The sequence below is a fragment of the Erpetoichthys calabaricus genome, chromosome 2 (assembly GCF_900747795.2).
Source record: "Erpetoichthys calabaricus chromosome 2, fErpCal1.3, whole genome shotgun sequence".
Taxonomy (NCBI): Eukaryota; Metazoa; Chordata; class Cladistia; order Polypteriformes; family Polypteridae; genus Erpetoichthys; species Erpetoichthys calabaricus.
The window spans coordinates 320,292,347-320,310,068 of record NC_041395.2 but is presented as its reverse complement, the minus strand read 5'-3'; the positions used below and the strand labels follow the sequence as shown (position 1 = coordinate 320,310,068).

General features: G+C 36.0%; 1 protein-coding gene and 1 non-coding gene across 4 annotated transcripts in view; both read right to left on the bottom strand.

Moving 5' to 3' along the window:
* ccar1 (cell division cycle and apoptosis regulator 1) overlaps nucleotides 1-17,722 on the bottom strand; it is a 96,179-nt gene that overhangs the window by 36,335 nt on the left and 42,122 nt on the right. For all 3 annotated transcript variants that reach the window (XM_028795946.2, XM_028795949.2, XM_028795948.2), the window contains exons 7-14: nucleotides 15,226-15,352; nucleotides 14,922-15,120; nucleotides 9,059-9,188; nucleotides 6,058-6,213; nucleotides 5,322-5,547; nucleotides 5,003-5,116; nucleotides 1,239-1,405; nucleotides 398-608 (exon numbers count right to left, since the gene is read on the bottom strand). In XM_028795946.2, the coding sequence (XP_028651779.1) occupies nucleotides 398-608; nucleotides 1,239-1,405; nucleotides 5,003-5,116; nucleotides 5,322-5,547; nucleotides 6,058-6,213; nucleotides 9,059-9,188; nucleotides 14,922-15,120; nucleotides 15,226-15,352 (1,330 nt within the window). The remainder of the gene's footprint in view (nucleotides 1-397; nucleotides 609-1,238; nucleotides 1,406-5,002; nucleotides 5,117-5,321; nucleotides 5,548-6,057; nucleotides 6,214-9,058; nucleotides 9,189-14,921; nucleotides 15,121-15,225; nucleotides 15,353-17,722) is intronic.
* LOC114647474 (small nucleolar RNA SNORD98) lies at nucleotides 4,852-4,917 on the bottom strand. The gene has a single exon (XR_003715535.1). It is a non-coding gene; the product is annotated as a small nucleolar RNA SNORD98 (small nucleolar RNA).

Here is a 17,722-nt window from a genome sequence, read left to right as displayed (position 1 = left end):
GATTCCAGCTACATTTTGTTTGCGAACCTTCTCCAAAACAGCTACAAAAGAATCCTAAAAAAATTGAAAATAAATTGAATAATAAGAACACAAACTTCCAAATCTCCTAATAGAAAGCCAATACTTTAAATATGATCATGAAGAGACTTCAGTAAGACTGGAAACTACACAAATGTTTACCAGTCAGCTGGAAGCTGTTTTACCAGTTGCTGGATACAGTTTGGTAATGTTGTCTACACTCCTCCCAATCTCTCTCTCCCTCGATATATATTTATATATATATACACAATGTGTAATGTGTTTGTGTGCAATGATGTGTGTTTTTTTTTTTTTTGTGCCTGTGTTTCCTGTGCCTGTGAGAAGCGGAAATAAGAAAAAAGGGATTAGCGTTCAGTGCCTGTTCTCCATCAGCCTCCTTTCGTTCAGCCTGGAGCTTCTCGACCAGCTGCTGCTTGTATCCACGGGAGAGGGTTTCCCACTCAGAGCGGGTGGGAAGACAATGCCAAACATCCGGGAGAAATAAAACCACTGTCTCCACATGAGCTGGAACTGTACGCCCCTTGTGGGTCTCCTCAGGGCGATGATAGCGAATCTCTGCAAAACGGTACCTGTCGCAAGGGAAGAAGCGTATTGGAAACAAAAAGTCTATCAGACATCTCACATAGCCCTACCACATTCATAGATCACTAAGGCTGTTTAAAAGACAAATTCCACTACTCTTTCTAGACAACTGTAAAAGTGCCTCTTCCAGTCTTCTTACAAACATCTCCATCGAAGAACAATAGGAACCTGGGCACTTTAGATTGTTCATTCTTTAAAGGAGTAAGTAATTGCACAATCACCATTGAAAAAGTCTGAGCAACCAAAGATGCAAAAAAAAAAAAAAACCAAAAAAAAAAGAACGTTATTGAAATTAAAAAAAGAGGAAAAAAGAAAAAGGAAAAACCAAATGCTGATGTTGTAAGCTGCTTTCTTTCTTCTCCAACAAGGTTCTTCAAATAGCAAAATTAGTGCACAGCTTCTTTCATTAAAAAATAAAAACAAACAGTAATAAAATATCAGCAGAGTGAACCGAAAAATCAAAAACCTGCAAAACACTAAACATAACGAAAAACAATATATAAAGCATGCAGTGTCCTGTAAAATATAGAAAATATTGCTTTCAGAAACTACTCAATGACAACAAAGAAAAAAACTGATCTTAAGCTATTTTCATAAACATTTACAATTATACTTACCACTGAGTGCATAAACTTAGATCAATGCCTGTGAGAGCCTTACAACAACGGACAGCTGTCTTTATCAGCACAGAGGGATCCGATTCAGGATTGATGCCATCCAGAGATGGAGACCAGTGCCCACCAATAGCCATAGCCTCATCCTTTCCCTTCATGCCAACTAAAAACTAAGAAAAAATAATACGTCAGACACAAGGTTATTATAGTTAACGAAAACTAAAATTAAAACAAACTATTATTAAAAAAACATTTTCATAAACTGAAATAAAATAATTAAAACTGAAATGAAAAACTAAAACTAAACGAAACTATTAAAGTAGCTGGAAAGACTAACTGAAATAAAATTATTTACTAAAATATTTTTAGTTTTCCTTTTTGAATGAATATTCTTGCCGTTAGTCTTTAACCCTTGTAACTTTAAACTCTTAAAACAGAAAATCATCCACCACAAGCTGCTCGCATATATTTATCCAGTGAACAGCGGAAGGTGACGGAGGGCAGGTGTTCACAGAGCATTTGTGATGATAGAGCAAGCTGAATGCAGGCACGGTAAAGCTTGTGAAACAGAAAGCAATTTACGTGCCACCTTTCTTTGCGCTTGTTGTATATCAAGATGCAATTCAAACGGCTGAAATCGGAATGTGCTGGTCAACAAAACCTTTACCATATGGACAGAAAAATCACTAGTGAGTAACATTTCAGTTTATTTCTTGAGTGACTGCTTCTTGTTGACAGTATTTCACCACCACTTTGCACAGGAGAAATCATTTTTACTTTCTCATATAAAGTATAGTAATCATGAAAAAATTCGACCTCGAGATTTTGATGAATCTTGACGTTATAGACCTCTCCGAGTCCAAAAATACAGTTTTTTTGGAATTATCTGTGTGTGTGTGTGTGTGTGTGTGTGTGAGTGTGTGCGTGCGTGCGTGCGTCTGAGTGTGTGTAAACACAATAACTCAAAAGTTCAAGGAGATAGATTGAAGAAATTCTGCATATGGTTGTTACACCGAAATTGTAGATCTGATGGCCAAATCCATCAACTGAAAGTGGTACGTTACCTGAACACATACTCAATTTTTTTTATTTATGCAGCTGCAGAGTCCGATTTATTCAACTTTACTTTAATAATAATTATTCAACATATTATTAATTTGAGTTGTTGTTGATGGTTCTTTAATGTAAACAATAAAAAAATATAATCACTGTCTTACGGTTTACTCCTCAAATATCCATCCCCATATCTGAGTATATGAGAAAGTCTAGGGGAGACCACTCCTGATTTTTGAAAATAAAACGGCACTGATCAAAAGACTTCATACAAGATCAGCATACTGTTACTGACCAATCACTTTTGCTTTAACAACATCGTTTAACAATGAAGCGATACAGACAAAGGTAGGTAGGCAAAAAGAGTCTGCCAAGTGATGAAAAACTAAATATACTAATGTGTTTTTGCATTTATTCCATATTTATTAATTTATCTTTTTTTAGTTCATATTCACAACTCAAAATACCTGATATTGTGAAAATAATCCATTAGCAGAATTATTTTTTTTCCAGTGTTTTTCTCTCTCTCTCAAAATAGATAGTGGAAATAGTATATTCTTTTTGTTCTTAACATCAGCCATATCATACATATTGCATACCAGGGATTTTTCCTGCCTTACATCCAAATCTGCTGGGGTTAGCTCCCGGTTTCCTGTGATCCTGCTCTGGGTAAACACATTTATATAATGTATACTGTTGTTCTTATTCTCAGATGCTGTCTCTGCCATTTTTTGCCCATCCATACACCTCTTACCTGCTCTTACTCTGCTCATTAAGGGTTTACCATTCTTTTACATGGGCTATTCGAGTCTCACCACCCTTAACCTTCATACTACATGCTTTATTTTCCTTGTTTCCCTCAATACAGCTAGGTGGGGTCTGCACATTCATTCATACATAAGACCCCTTTTCTTCCTAAGCCCCCATGATTTTCATGATCATACCTGACAGAACACAGTAGAATCTGTTTTCTGATTTTTTATATCTTTTCAAGCCTGCAGGTGGCAAAATTATGTCTATAAATTGTATGTGCCTGAGATGGAATTAGAGATCAGTATGGCTGGTAGAAAGTAACATAGCCCAGTATGTGAGATTTTTGAATGAAATATCGATGGCATTCATTCTAAGCACATTGTCTTGGAGCAGGAAATGCTGTGTGCTGTAGACATTTTGAGTAAAAAAACCCTCAAACTTAAAATTCACCTAAATTTCATTACAAATTGGCCCATTTTGGGAAAAAAAAAAAAAAAAGATAAAAAGTGCCAACAGTCAGCGCACATTTGTTCAGCACAAATAACATAGAAAGTATTTTAAAAATTGTAAAATTGTTCATATTCAGTATCTGGTTTTGATAATGCTTCTTTTTATCAGACAAAAACAAAACCAGATAGTAAACTTCCACTAACATTAAACTCATATCCAGATCTGTTAAGTATACAGTTCTGTCTGATTGAGACACAAAACTAAACTCCTTAGAGCTTCATGCCATAATTACTAAAACTAATACATATAAAAATAAAATAGAAATGTCTTTGTGAAATAAAAACTAAACTAAAACTAAAATTACACGATGAAGAAAAACTAAAACTAAACTGAATTTCCAAGTAAGATCAGAAAAAATATAGAAATAAAAACTAATATAAAAAGGCAAAACTATAATAACTTTGTTACTCAGTTGTTGAATGGATGTCTGACCAAACGTTTTCAAAGACTGCTCATTGTTGTGGACCCCAAGTACCTGCAGAAGTACACCACCTCTTGCATCCACTCCCTGAATAGTAAGCAGGTGTAAAGGTTCTTTAGCTGCAAGTATTCATTGTAAAATGTGACATTTCTTTCCAGTTTTGGTTTTTAAAATGCATTACCAATTTCTGCACACATTTGTGGGTACCTTTTATATTTTCCTTAGTCACTCCCAATGATATTCATTATAACAACATCCTGATAAACCTATCATTCACAAAACGTACAGCTCAAGAACCCCAAAAAGTTCTTCAAATAGAAGTCAATGATGGCTTTACTGAGCAAGGATTGCCTTTTTTGTTACCTTAACTTGCTTGGGCTGATTTATCAATTATAACTTAAAACCTAGTGGCTTTTTCAAAGCTGCTGTTGGCTTGTTTATTTAACAAATATCTTCCCTGCATTGCCATCCAGCGCGCATAGATGTCCCAAACTAGTCAAGGGATTGCTGACTCCATAATATATCTTGTGAATAAAAATACCGATGAACGGCTATGACTTTCGTAGTTATCTCCTGATCTGTACACAACAACTTTTTTAGTTTTAACTTTTTCTTGGCAAGACTAATCTGAAAAATGCACAATTAAAGGAAACTTAATTTAAGAATTCTTCACATTTTTTTAAAATCACAGACTAATTTGTTAACTGGTTAACTAACCATTATGGAAATTATAGCACAGATAATGAAAGAACTATTTTGCTATAATTACTTTATAAATGTAACTCTACTAACAATTGCAAAACAATTTACTGGATGCACATTAATATTCCATGTTCTAAAGATTTCTAATCCTCAGCAGTAAACAGTATATAGACAAGAGGGATCAGTATGTTTTATTCCACAACTTGCTTCAGAAATGGAATGGGTTTTTAAACATTACTTCCCAGTTCTCAAATGTGCCTTTGATTGGCTTCAAAAAATTCAAGATGACAAAGGAGCACAATTCATTCAACTGACAAACTTCCAGTACCTTGATCAACCTTGCAGGATGTTGGAAAGCTTCTCGAACCTCCTGAGGGTCTTCAGCAAGGGCACATGATTTGTGATACAGATCATCTAGGCTGGGATTTGCCAATAACATCACCTGAAGAAAACAGTCAGCCAACAGTCATGATTGGAAGTCAGCCTCAAGAGTAGTTTAATAATCTGATATTTTTTTCTACAAGGGGTAAAAAAAGTACAATGTTTGGTATCAACACATTTAATCCATAACTGTGCAGTGGCATTTCCTCCATCACATTTTTGACACACAACTTGTACTCTATATGAATACTTCAAAATGATCACACCTTTGCACTATACAAGTGATTAGCGTCTGAAGGATCAAGCACAGCTGTGTTTTTCACTAAGGGCTCCACCTCTTTGTGCATAATGTGGAAACTACAGTAGTTTCCAAAATGAAAGGGACGAGAAATTGGAAAAGCATCCACCCATGTAAACTCTGCATCAAAGAAATCACTAGGGATGTAAAGATTTTGATAGCGTCTTCGGAGTTCCATCATATCACAGTTAACGCTAAGGAGAAAAAGAAACAAGAAAATGATGTTCTATACAAACTCAAAACTTGTAGACAATGAGACAGAAACCCTCATCAGCAGCCCCGCCACTACACGTACCTTGCATGTCAGAACTTGAGTGAAACAAAAAGAAAATATTTATTTATACAACATAAGTAACAAACTTAATTTAGAAACATCACAACATAAAACTCTGTTTAAGGTATAAGCTAAGACTCTGCAGACAGACTCTCTTCAGCATACATCCTCAAAACTGAACTCCTGCAAGTGAACTCACACTGAACAAAAACAATGTTTTTTCCACTTACACTTTAATGACGAACTTACCATATTAGTGAAAGTAGTTTATCAAACTAAAGATGGCTTTGGGTCAGACAGGGCAACTACATTTAACAACGGAGAATTTTGTTTTTTTATACTATGCTCTCTCACACGACTCCTTCTTTCTCAAATAAAAATGCACATCTGATACAAAATTAACCTTTTATATTTTTACAGATATACATACCAGTCCAAAGAAAATTTTGAGAACTGCACAGTATAACGTGGAGCTGCTCTGCGAGGCCTTCTTGGTGAGCGTTCTCTACGTGGCGATCTCTCTCTTGAACGCTTTCTCTGCGGTGAGCGCTCTCTAGACCGTCTCCTTTCTCTGTCTCTCTCACGGCTAATAAGGTAAATTTAGGAGTGATTTTACAAATCTTTGAAACTGCTTCCCTTTTTTCATATCATACATTTGCACTCTTTCTGTGATCAATCATTATTTTTCTTTTTAATTATATGGTCATCACAGTGGAACTCATTTCCCTTTCTAGCCATGTAACTAGAAGAGCACAGAAAAAAAAAAAAGCACACAACTACCATGTCTGACGTTTTACCCAGATACTCCACTTTTACTATTATATCACATGGTAAACAGGCATACTCCACATACGGTGCAATGAAAAAGCAAGTACATCCCATTAAAAGGTGGATATTCTTTAACGTACTTTATTTTATGACATGTGAGATTCATTGATCGATAAAGGCGATCTAATTTAAAAATGTTTTCTTTGCAATTATTCATTCAACAAAAATGTCAGAAATGCAACAGTTGTGAAAAATATATGCACACTTCTTGCTCACTTTGGAAGGAATAACTTTTGTATAACTTTTTCATCGCTCCTCCTTGCAGAACTTCAATATTGTGAGGTTTCCGGGATTTATTGCATATGCTCCCCACTTCAAGTAATCCCAAATCAATTTTACCGAGTTAAAGTCACATCCTTGACTTGACCATCCCAGAACCATTCATGTCATTCTTTTATGGATTTGCTTAAGTGTTTTGAATCATTGCCTGTTGCAAGGACCACAAAATGTTCAGCTTCAGTGTTCTAACAGATGGTCTCACATCTTCTTCAAGTACTTCTTTGCAGAATAAGGAATTTACGTTTGACTATTTTGCAAGTTGCCAAGGCCCTACCGTAAAACAGAAAAGTTAAAGCCCAACAGTCCCACCTTTTTCTCACCTTCCCAGAACACACAGATTCAATAGTTCTGTTCTTGACCTAGATGCTATCTGGCACATTGCGCATTCACATTTTTTCTGAAGCAGAATGTTCTTCCTTCTGGACTTCACATGCAGGTCAGAGTTGTGCAGTCTCTTTCCACACATGCACGATGGACTTCCTTGACATATTGTTGAAAGCCAAGCTGCTTATAACTGGCATTAAAATCCTTGCCAGATTCACGGACATAAACAAGCTTCCAAGAGCTCTTTTGACAATGTCTTCATGTAGCTACAAACTTCAATTGCTAAGATCATACTATAACAAAATTTCTTATAATTTTTACATAAGCAGGAACCTCCAAATTACTCTAACAATATTTTAATCATATGGACCTGCACTGTTGCAATAGAATGACCTTGTGTTTCAATGCAGACATTGCCATCCTTTGTAGTAATTATTTCTATTATAAATCAGTTTGCTATATCAAGATACTAATTCTCAGGAACAGTGACATGTCACATTCATCGATGTGTCATGTAATTTTAGAGTAACTTCTATTTATGTATAGCCCCTAGGCAACAGACTGCTTTATAGATTTACATGTTTATTCTGGCTTTATTTTGATGCAACAATGCTCTGGGGTGGGAGGATCTTTACTAATGCTGCTGTCCCTATATACCTAGCTACAAGTTTATAATCAGCTTTATTAATTACTGATGAGCTTGATAGATGAAAACGATTCAAATTTCTTATAAAAGTAGATATTTTTTAGCTTTTTAAAGATATACATCACTTACATGTGTACTGAGCTGTCCTGATGCAACAACTGACCATTGTTGGCATGGCTCTCATGACCATAAATGTTGACTGATGTATTTATCGGCCATTCTAAGGCCATTTTTTGTTGTTTCAAACTAACTGACTTTTTTGAGCCAATGAAAAGGGGGAATATTGTGGTTTTCATACATCCACATGTAAGATAGATATTTGGGAAACTACCTGAGGAGGTACCAAGGAGTCCCAAGTCAGCCTGGCTGTAGTGGTTGCAGCAGTGCTATGTTTTGCTTATCTTTCTTTAGAGTGATTTATTTTATTTTGATTTAAAATCACTATAAGAAAACCTTAACCACAAGAGCATGATTTAAATAATACTTAAATAAATCTTTATTTATTGGTATTGTTGAAATGAAAAGACATTTTCTTTTTACCAAAGAAAAGAAAGAAAAAGCCAGGGGATGAAATTACTTTCCCACTTGGTATTCAGACAAAACTTCAAATGTTGTTATGTAGCATTACTCTCTATTAAGGAAATGGAGTGAAGTACCACCTAAAATCTTCTGTGAAAAATACTGACTCACCAACTCTACAACTTTATACTGGAGATCCTTCATGAGTTAATATTCACTGGAGCAAGTAGTGGACTACATCATTGTAATAAAGAAAAAAAAAGTGTGGGAGAAACACTAATGCACTTATTGCACTCCCCAATACACTGTTCTCTCACACACATAACATGGAGCAGGTTTTACCAACTGGAAAAAAAAAGAATCATCTAAGTACTGTATCTATAATCAACCTCCTATTTTCTGGTTATCTTAGCTAGGATCTTACTAAAAGCTACCTCTTTTACAAATGTTTCTAATTTTGCAATTTTTTGAAACAAATAATAAATAAGTTTATTTAAACAAATATAAAATTATTTTACAAAGGACAAACTATCTGAAATCTAATGTACAGGTAGGATACATTCTATAAAAAAAATACATAGAAAATGAAGTAATAATTTTCAAGTTATCAGTATCAACTCTGCTCTTGTTGCTGGAATGGTGCAATGTTTTCAAACTTAAAAAAAAACTGAAAATTAAAAGAAATAACAGGATGGGTGTTATCTCCCAAAGATTACAAATACATATTTCATAAACTTATGATCAGACCAATAATACAAGAATTTGTCCTTGGCATTAATTTTGGAATTCTTAAAAACTTTTATTTTAGATATATACATATATAAAATACACAAACCTTCTGTCTTCTTTTCTCGCTCCAATGGGGTCTCCTCGGTCGTTCCTGCTAGGGAGTCTAGGTGTAGGATCTATCCTTCGTGCAGGCTGTGGTTGGGGGATCATACGTACAGGAGGTTGTAGCAGGCCTGCTATAAAAATTGATAAAAAAAGAATATTAAAAAAAAAAAAAAAAAACTATGCCAATACACTCTAAAGTGAAAAATTTGCATAACATTTTATAGAGAAAAATCTGTCCTACCACATATGCATCAATAGTCATCAGCAATCCTGAGCTTCACAGTACTAAAAGACTAAGTTTTCTAAACTGCTACAGTACTTCCTGACTGCCTCACACATGTAAGGCTCAGTGATGTAACATGGCAAGTCATTCTTAACATTTTTGTAGTTGCTGGTATAAAGAAAACTTCTTTATCTTGATATTTAAAAAAAAAAACAAAAAAAAAAAAAAAAAAACTACCAGTTACCAGTGACCCTCTTCTTAGGTGATGAGGAAACGTATGTCAGAGTCTTCCAGTTAGTGAAAGATCGTTGAATAAACACTTAAATATACGTGAAGTTTCAAGATGTGAATTAATAGAGAGAAACATTTTATGGTTAAAACTGTTAATACTTTCGTTTCTATTTCTAAAATTTATTGTTAAGTATACTTTCCACTAGGGATGTTAAAGTCCAAGAACTCTGGTAAGTGTTTTCTGTAAAGAAACATTTACACAGAAATATCAATTAAGTGTCAAATTACATCAATTCAAAATTGGCAGATTTAATGTTCATCTTAATTTTGGCATATTCTTCTGAGCAGTGGAAATTCACACTAATATGCCTCTAGAATGTCTGCTTGCATGACAGAAGGGCTCAACAATTATTTGAATGTTTTATGCTTATGTCGGTGGCTGGTGTTTGGACATTGGAAGGCGAGTAAATGAACAGCACTGCATTTTCTTCAACATGTGAAAAAATAAAGTAAACAAGGAATTGGAACAATGGATGATGTGAACTTTACTTAACTAGATATGGCAATACAGTAAATGACAGTATTCATTAACTCAAACTGCGTTTACCTCCCATAATTGATTTGTGTAAGGAAGGACAATTAAAAAATGTGATCATTCCCTTACTGAAGAATACTACATATCATGACTACATATTATACTACTATAATTGTAGATGTGAGTGGTGTTCTGAGGCAATGGAACTGGACATTCTCTGATCTGGACGGATAAAAGCTGACACACAAACACTGGTGAATCTGCCTTCTTTGTATCTCACCATCACTTGATTTTTTTTTTTTATTCAGTTTTATTGAGTGTTCCTGCTCACGCTGAATTAGTATGCACCTTATGGTCCATGATGTCAAAGCCGCACTGACAAAAAAAAAACAAAAAAACCAGAGACATAGGTATATATGATATTTGGAATTATTCATTTTATGACCTGTATAGTACATTTCGGAAAACATTGTGGCACGAATGCAACATTATTCATATTCATTCGCATAACATCTTGCGGTTGTAATCAGTGACCACGTTTTTTGTTTTTTTTTCCCCCGATCTTGCCAGTGCCCACATGCTGCCGTATTGGGTGCTGTTTTTTTTGTACTCCAGGACATGCAGAGGAAAGAACAGTACAGAGAGGTCAGTTCAGCGCTATATGCAATCACCAAATTCAAATGTTAACAGTTCACACACATCCAATGACCGTCCTTCCAACATTTACGATATGTGTACCTGTTTCAATGTACACACTTCTCTCTATGCTTTGATTCCTATTACACTGAAAGGGCACCTGACACTGACTCAGTTTACTTTTCTGGGGAAAGCGGCTGTCTTGGAACAGAAGCTTGTCGATGTTGCATCCCCCTTTTCTTTTTCCATCGCTTTTTCTAGTAAGATGCGATGATGAAGTTCCCCTGCAAGGTGAGCCATAAACACTCTTCTTTTCTCAGTGGACCCCATACATGCCTCGCACAGTACATGTGCGTTCATCGCCGCCAGGTCAAGCTTGTTATAGCACACAGCAACCGGCCAGCCGAGTGTTCCTGCTCTCACTGAATAAGCTCACGCCTTCTGGTGCATGACGTCAACTCAGCACCGGGCGAAAAAGAGAGAGACAAATATATGGTACATTGGGTATAAATTTATGGTACTTGTAAATGTTAGCTTTTTTCAGGTTTATTCTCTCAATCACTATCATGCTAAACCCCCCCAACCTTCCTGATCTGGCTCTAAATAACAGCTCCAGCATAAATTCACACCCGATCTAACGCTGTTCATTTTCAAATAATATTGCATTAGTGCGATGATGTTTTCTAATTGGTACTATTCAGGTCATAAAATGATTTCTTCAAAATGTCACATATATTGTTTCTTTCTTTCAGGTGTGTAATACAAACCACATCATAGAGAGAAGTGTGTACACTGCAACAGGTACACATGTCGTAAATGTAGGAAGGACGGTCCTTGCGTGTGTGTATGTGTGTGAACTGTTAACATTTGAATTTGATGATTGCATATAGTTCTGAACTGACCTCTCTGTACTATTCTTTCCTCTGCATGTCCTGGAATACAAAAGAAACAGCACCATACAGCAACATGTGGGCACTGGCAAGATCGGGGGGAAAAAAACCAAACACGTGGTCACTGATTACAACCGCAAGATGTTATGCGAATGAATATGAATAATATGAATAATGTTGCATCCGTGCCACAATGTTTTCTGAAATGTACTATACAGGTCATAAAATGAACAATTCCAAATATCATATATACCTATGTCTCTGTGGTTTTTTTTTTTGTCAGTGCGGCTTTGACATCACGGGACCATAAGGTGCATACTAATTCAGCGTGAGCAGGAAAACTCAATAAAACTGAATAAAAAAAAAAAAATAAAAAAAAATCAAGTGACGGTGATATATGAATAAAGCAGATTCACCAGCATTTGTATGTCAGCTTTTCCTGATCCATACAGATGAGAGAATGTCCAGTTCCATTGTCTCAAAACACCACTCACATCTACAGTTATTCCCAGTTTCAAATAAAAACTGACCGCATCAGATCCCTGGGTGGGGGGGGTGTGCAGTAGTATGTATCGTGACTGAGAGAATATAAGTGAAAAAAAAAAAAAAAAGTGCTATAAACGTACAGCGGCTGTTACAGACGCAAACCAAATGTATGTGCTTATTGTGTAATATTAACAATAACAGCAGCTCACTACTGAAAACAGTAAATATAGGAGGCAGTCAGGATCGAACCGAGGACTCTTGATTACAAGTCAGCAATTCTTACTGCTACGCCACGAAAGCTGTTGTGTCATCCTTGAACCTTTTGTGAAAGTGTTTATTTGCTCTTTAGACTTCAGGCTTCACACATCATATAGTTTATACCTACATTTTGTCATTTATTACTAAAATATGAAAATTGTTTCTGTTTTAAAAATGTGTTTACACAGATTATTGTAGAAACTGAACACACATGAAATGTATGTGTTCCAAATAATCTATTATTTCCACTATAAAACTCCAGCACTTCAATCCCAAATAATCAAGGCATGAGCTGGGAGAATTTTGTGCACGTTCTGCGGCGGTGCGGGAATGGAATAAATAGCAGGCTGCTTGCTGCTTGTCTTTATCGGCTCATTTACAGGACAAAAGTTGCTGACGGAGAGGTGCAAAGTGATTTAAGGTGGGCCGAATTTACGAGTTTATTTGTAGGCTTTGGTAATTCTAGTGTTAAAGCAGCAAGTTCTCAAACATCAACAGCTGCTCTATATGATGATAAATGTCAATTTATGATTTTTAAAAATTTTTTTTATAAATGCTGCTTATTGTGTATACCAAATTATGTACTGAATTTAAGAAAGTTCTGACACTTTTTTTTTTTTAGTTTGCCACACACTCAGTCTGACTAAAGTATGCTTTCTCTCTATTTTGTTTGCTCACTGCTCAACTGTAACTTTACAATTGCATCTCTACCTGTGTTATAAAAGGTGTCAGTGTTGGAAACTTACTGAATTTGCAAGTTCTGACATGCATGTTATCAGAGTACGCAAAATGAGGAGAACCATCAAGGAAGGGTTCCACAACCTGTTTTTACATGGGATAGTCATTGCTTGCTTTTTATTAACATTTGATTTGATACAGTTGTGCATATTGTGCACAACTGACCTGTGGTTCCTCAAGGAGGCTATGATGAAATCTGTTTTTTTCTGTAACGTGCATTATGACTTGGGAGACAGGGAGGAACTAGAAGGAGATAGGGGTTTAAGTGCTTTTTTTTAGTTTCCTAAATGGCTTTCAACTTCAAATCAGCTAAACATTTAAATAGTTTTTATTTTGTATCTCTACTTGTTAGATATAAAAAAAATCACACAATTATGGTAAACATATGACATCAACTTTAAATAAAGCAACCTCATCCTTCAAATGGAAATTTGAAGTAAATGAAAACCGTGGACTTGTATCAAATTCAAGTAATCTGTATGAAAAGGGTAAAAGTAAACTTTTATGTACAAGGACTTTCCATACATGGTATATAAGACAAAGGCCCTTTTTGTATGTGGTCTGGGCTTCTTCTCTCAAAGGTAGTACACACACAAAAAACCTTCTTTAATGAGTTGCCATAGTTTACTTCAAAGTATATTATGTGAAATTTTAAGCTAAACTTTTTGTACTCCTTAGAAATACTACATGTTACCAACAGAGTTCCAGAGTAATCAATTTATTCAGCTTCTTATAAAGTGCTCCTCACTGAGAGAATATTTAAAGCACTTGTATGGATTTACAAATACAACATAACAGTAAAAGTACGTAGTCTTACAACATTTACATGCACAAACACATCAAGGAAAACAAACAGTAAAACACTAATATCACTTAAGAATAAACAACATTAAAAGGTCCACAAATAGAAATATAACCAGTATACAAATTGAAAGAATTCTAAAAAATATGTATGGAGATAAATTTCAGCATCCGCATATTATTTTGCATACTGCAAATATAGTTGGAATACTAGATTATCTAGCATCATACCAACCTAGTTTCTCACTTTTTTAAAAAGGGGAATTTGGGGTTCTGAGTGGAATTCAGGTACTATATCAGTGTAATCATCCTGTTCACGTTTGTCAAACCTGCTTGTGTTATGGACCAATGGAAAATAAACAACTCCAAATTCTATCCATAATTAAAAACTGGTAATGCAACAAGTCAGAAATGTGAGTTTGGGGAAAAAGAAAGAAAGAGAAAAAAAAACATCCCCATGGCCTAGTATTACTACAAAATGTACTTGGTGAGGAAGGGATATAAACAGGCTGAAACTTTTGAACTGAAGAAAAACATTCTTTTGTACAACTGCAGTTTAAAACAGCTTGTTTTCTGTAGGGTCTCCAAACATATACGTAGATAAGGTAGACCAAGCCACATTCTACTAGTTTTCAAAGACAAATAATATTAGTCTGTGCATTTTATGCATTGTTTATACAATTAATGTAACTGAAAACATCAGCTGTAAAAATGCTGAGGCTAAATAAGCAACTAATTTAATCACTGCCTAGTGTCATTATATAAATACAGAGTAACGGTTATTTTCAAAGAAAGGGGATTTACAAATAGATTTTTGTCTCTGCAGTTTGCATTGTATCATAGCACACATACACACATTAAGTTTAGTTTTACTTTTGATGTTATACAACAGATTTTAACTCTTATTTGACATTTTTAAATCTGACTAATGGCATCATGGCCATTCTCTGTTTCTTACCCAATCCATCATTTATATACAGTAAAACAGTATGCATTTATATACAGTAAAACAGTATGAATACTGTACAGGATTGATCTAGGCTAGGAAGGGCTTATATTGACGTACCTTTTTGTGGTGGCTGGGGCAGTAAGGGCTGAGGAGGGTTCTGCAGCAATGGAGCAAGGGAAGCAGCAGAGAGCTGAGCTTGTAGCAATGCAGGTGGCTGTGTCTGGGCCTGGGCCTGAACACTAAAGGTAGCTGTTGGAGGCAGAGACTGCAACATTGTTGGTGTAGTCTTGAGTAAAGGCTGGCCTTGAGGTTGGCTCTTTAAAAAAAGAGACAGAGAAAGTGACACTGTCATGCAATGCCAATCACTTTTAAGCAAGACAAACATCTCAGTTAAAAACCACTTGATTAATACTCTACTTACTGACTGCGGAGCCATATGTTGCAAAGTTTGTATTCTTTGTGCATTCCATTTGAATGGCATGTTTGGATTATACGCAGCTTCAACCAGCACTCGATCACCAACCTGCGGTGTTTTGCCTTTGACAGCACTAAAGAAAAAAATTAAATATATTTAACCCTTAGTTAAAGGTAACAGTAACCATGTCTCATCAGTAAATACTGTATATAGTACAGTGGAACCTCGGTTTGTGGGCATAATTCGTTCCGGAATCGTGCTCACAGTCCAAAGCAAAGTGAATTTCCCCATAAGAAATAATGGAAACTCAGATGATTCGTTCCACAACCCAAAACTATTCATATAAAAATGATTAATACAAAATATAAAAATACATAAAACAAATTAACCTGCACTTTACCTTTGAAAAGAATCATGGCTGGTGTGAGTGAGTTTCTAAACTCTTGTGGGATTCCACCCAACGGGACGTCACGCGGAAGAGCGTCCCAAAGCAATCGCAGTCTCCCAGCGCTGTAGCAGTTTGCCGTAAAAGCGAATCCGAAAAGATCTCGGACATGCTATACGCCCCTGCCGTCGATGGGTGATACAAGAAACAAGGAACATTATAAATGCGCAGGGCACAGTACTACTTGGCCACGACCCTGCCTGACTATTGTGTGTGTATAGGAGAGTGGCAGATCCTGCTACAATAAATAACCACGCTGTTGAATAAAACTGGTGTTGCTAAAGTACTGGGACTCAGATTCGTGTTCTGGGGTGCAAGACGGGGACTCGCACGTCACAGCACACGCGCACACACAGTCACAATGCTGTAGTAAAAAGTATACGCTCGTACGGATATTGGCTATATGAGTGAGGCACGCCGACTCAGATAGAGAATAGGAGACGACTGTCCACAATCCCGCAGCGAGAGAGAGAGAGAGAAGAACCATCAGCTCAATTGTGATCACATGACGCTCAGCAGACAAAGTGTATACGTACTACTCGTATTGCAAGACCTCGCTCGTTTATCAAGTCAAAATTTATTAAAAATTTTAGCTTATCTTGCAAACACTCGTAAACCGAGGTTCCACTGTACAGGATAGGGATGCTCTGATCAGGTTTTTTTTAACGCCGATACCGACCACCGATTTCATGTTACTCGATTAGCCGATTCCAATATAGATTTTTTTTTTTTTTTTTTTTTTTAATTATCCCATTAAAAAACTTTTTACACTAATCTCTCGCATATCCAGACAAATAGAAGTCTTGCATCCTAAATTAAAGTGCATAGTTTATAATTAAACTACAGACCACAGGTGAAATTCCATAGGCTTATTGTTTAGTGACCGTAAAATGCTAAAATAAAATTTCCTTAAAATATACTTTAATAAAATATTTACAAAAATATTTATCCATAATACATAAAAGAAAATTCTTCTCATAATTATAAGCCGTCACATTATTTGTGTTTTTCCTGTAATGTTGCAATGTTAACAACAAATATTTTTTATTTATATATATATATATATATATATATATATATATATATATATATATATATATATATATATATATTACACACACACACACACACACACACACACACACACACACACACACACACACACACACACACACAGGTAGATTACATCCTATGCAGAAGAGTCAAAAGTGGCAGGAGAAAATAGGATGGTGTTCTGTAGCATGACGTTGGAGATCAAGAAGAGGAAGAGAGTGAGGGCAGAGCCAATGATCAAATGGTGGAAGTTGAAAAAGGAAGACTGCAAGGTTGAGTTTAAGGAGAAGGTGAGACAGGTACTGGGTGGTAATGAAGAATTACCAGACAGTTGGGAAACTACAGCAGATGTAGAAAGGGTGACAGCAAGAAGGGTGCTTGGTGTGACATCTGGACAGAGGAAGGAGGAAAAGGAAACCTGGTGGTGGAATGGGGAAGTACAGGAGAGTATACAGAGGAAGAGGATGGCAAAGAAGAAGTGGGATAGACAGAGATGCAGAAAGTAGACAAGAATACAAGGAGATAAGGTGCAAGGTGAAGAGAGAGGTGGCGAAGGCTAAAAAAAAAAAAGCTTAGGATGAGTTGTATGAGAGGTTGGACACTAAAGAGGGAGAAAAGGACCTGTACTGATTGGCTAGACAGAGGGACAGAGCTGGGAAAGATGTGCAGCAGGTTAGGGTAATAAAGGATAAAGATGGATATGTACTCACAAGTGAGGAGAGTGTGTTGAGCAGATGGAAAGAGTACTTTGAGAGGCTGATGAATGAAGAGAACGAGAGAGAAGAGGTTGGATGATGTGGAGAGTGCATCAGGAAGTGCAATGGATTAGCAAGGAGGAAGTAAGGACAGCTATGAAGAGAATGAAGAATGGAAAAGCCGTTGGTCCAGATGACATACCTGTGGAAGCATGGAGGTGTTTAGGAGAGATGGCAGTGGAGTTTTAAACCAGATTGTTTAATGGAATCTTGGAAAGTGAGAGAATGCCTGAGGAGTGGAAAAGAAGTG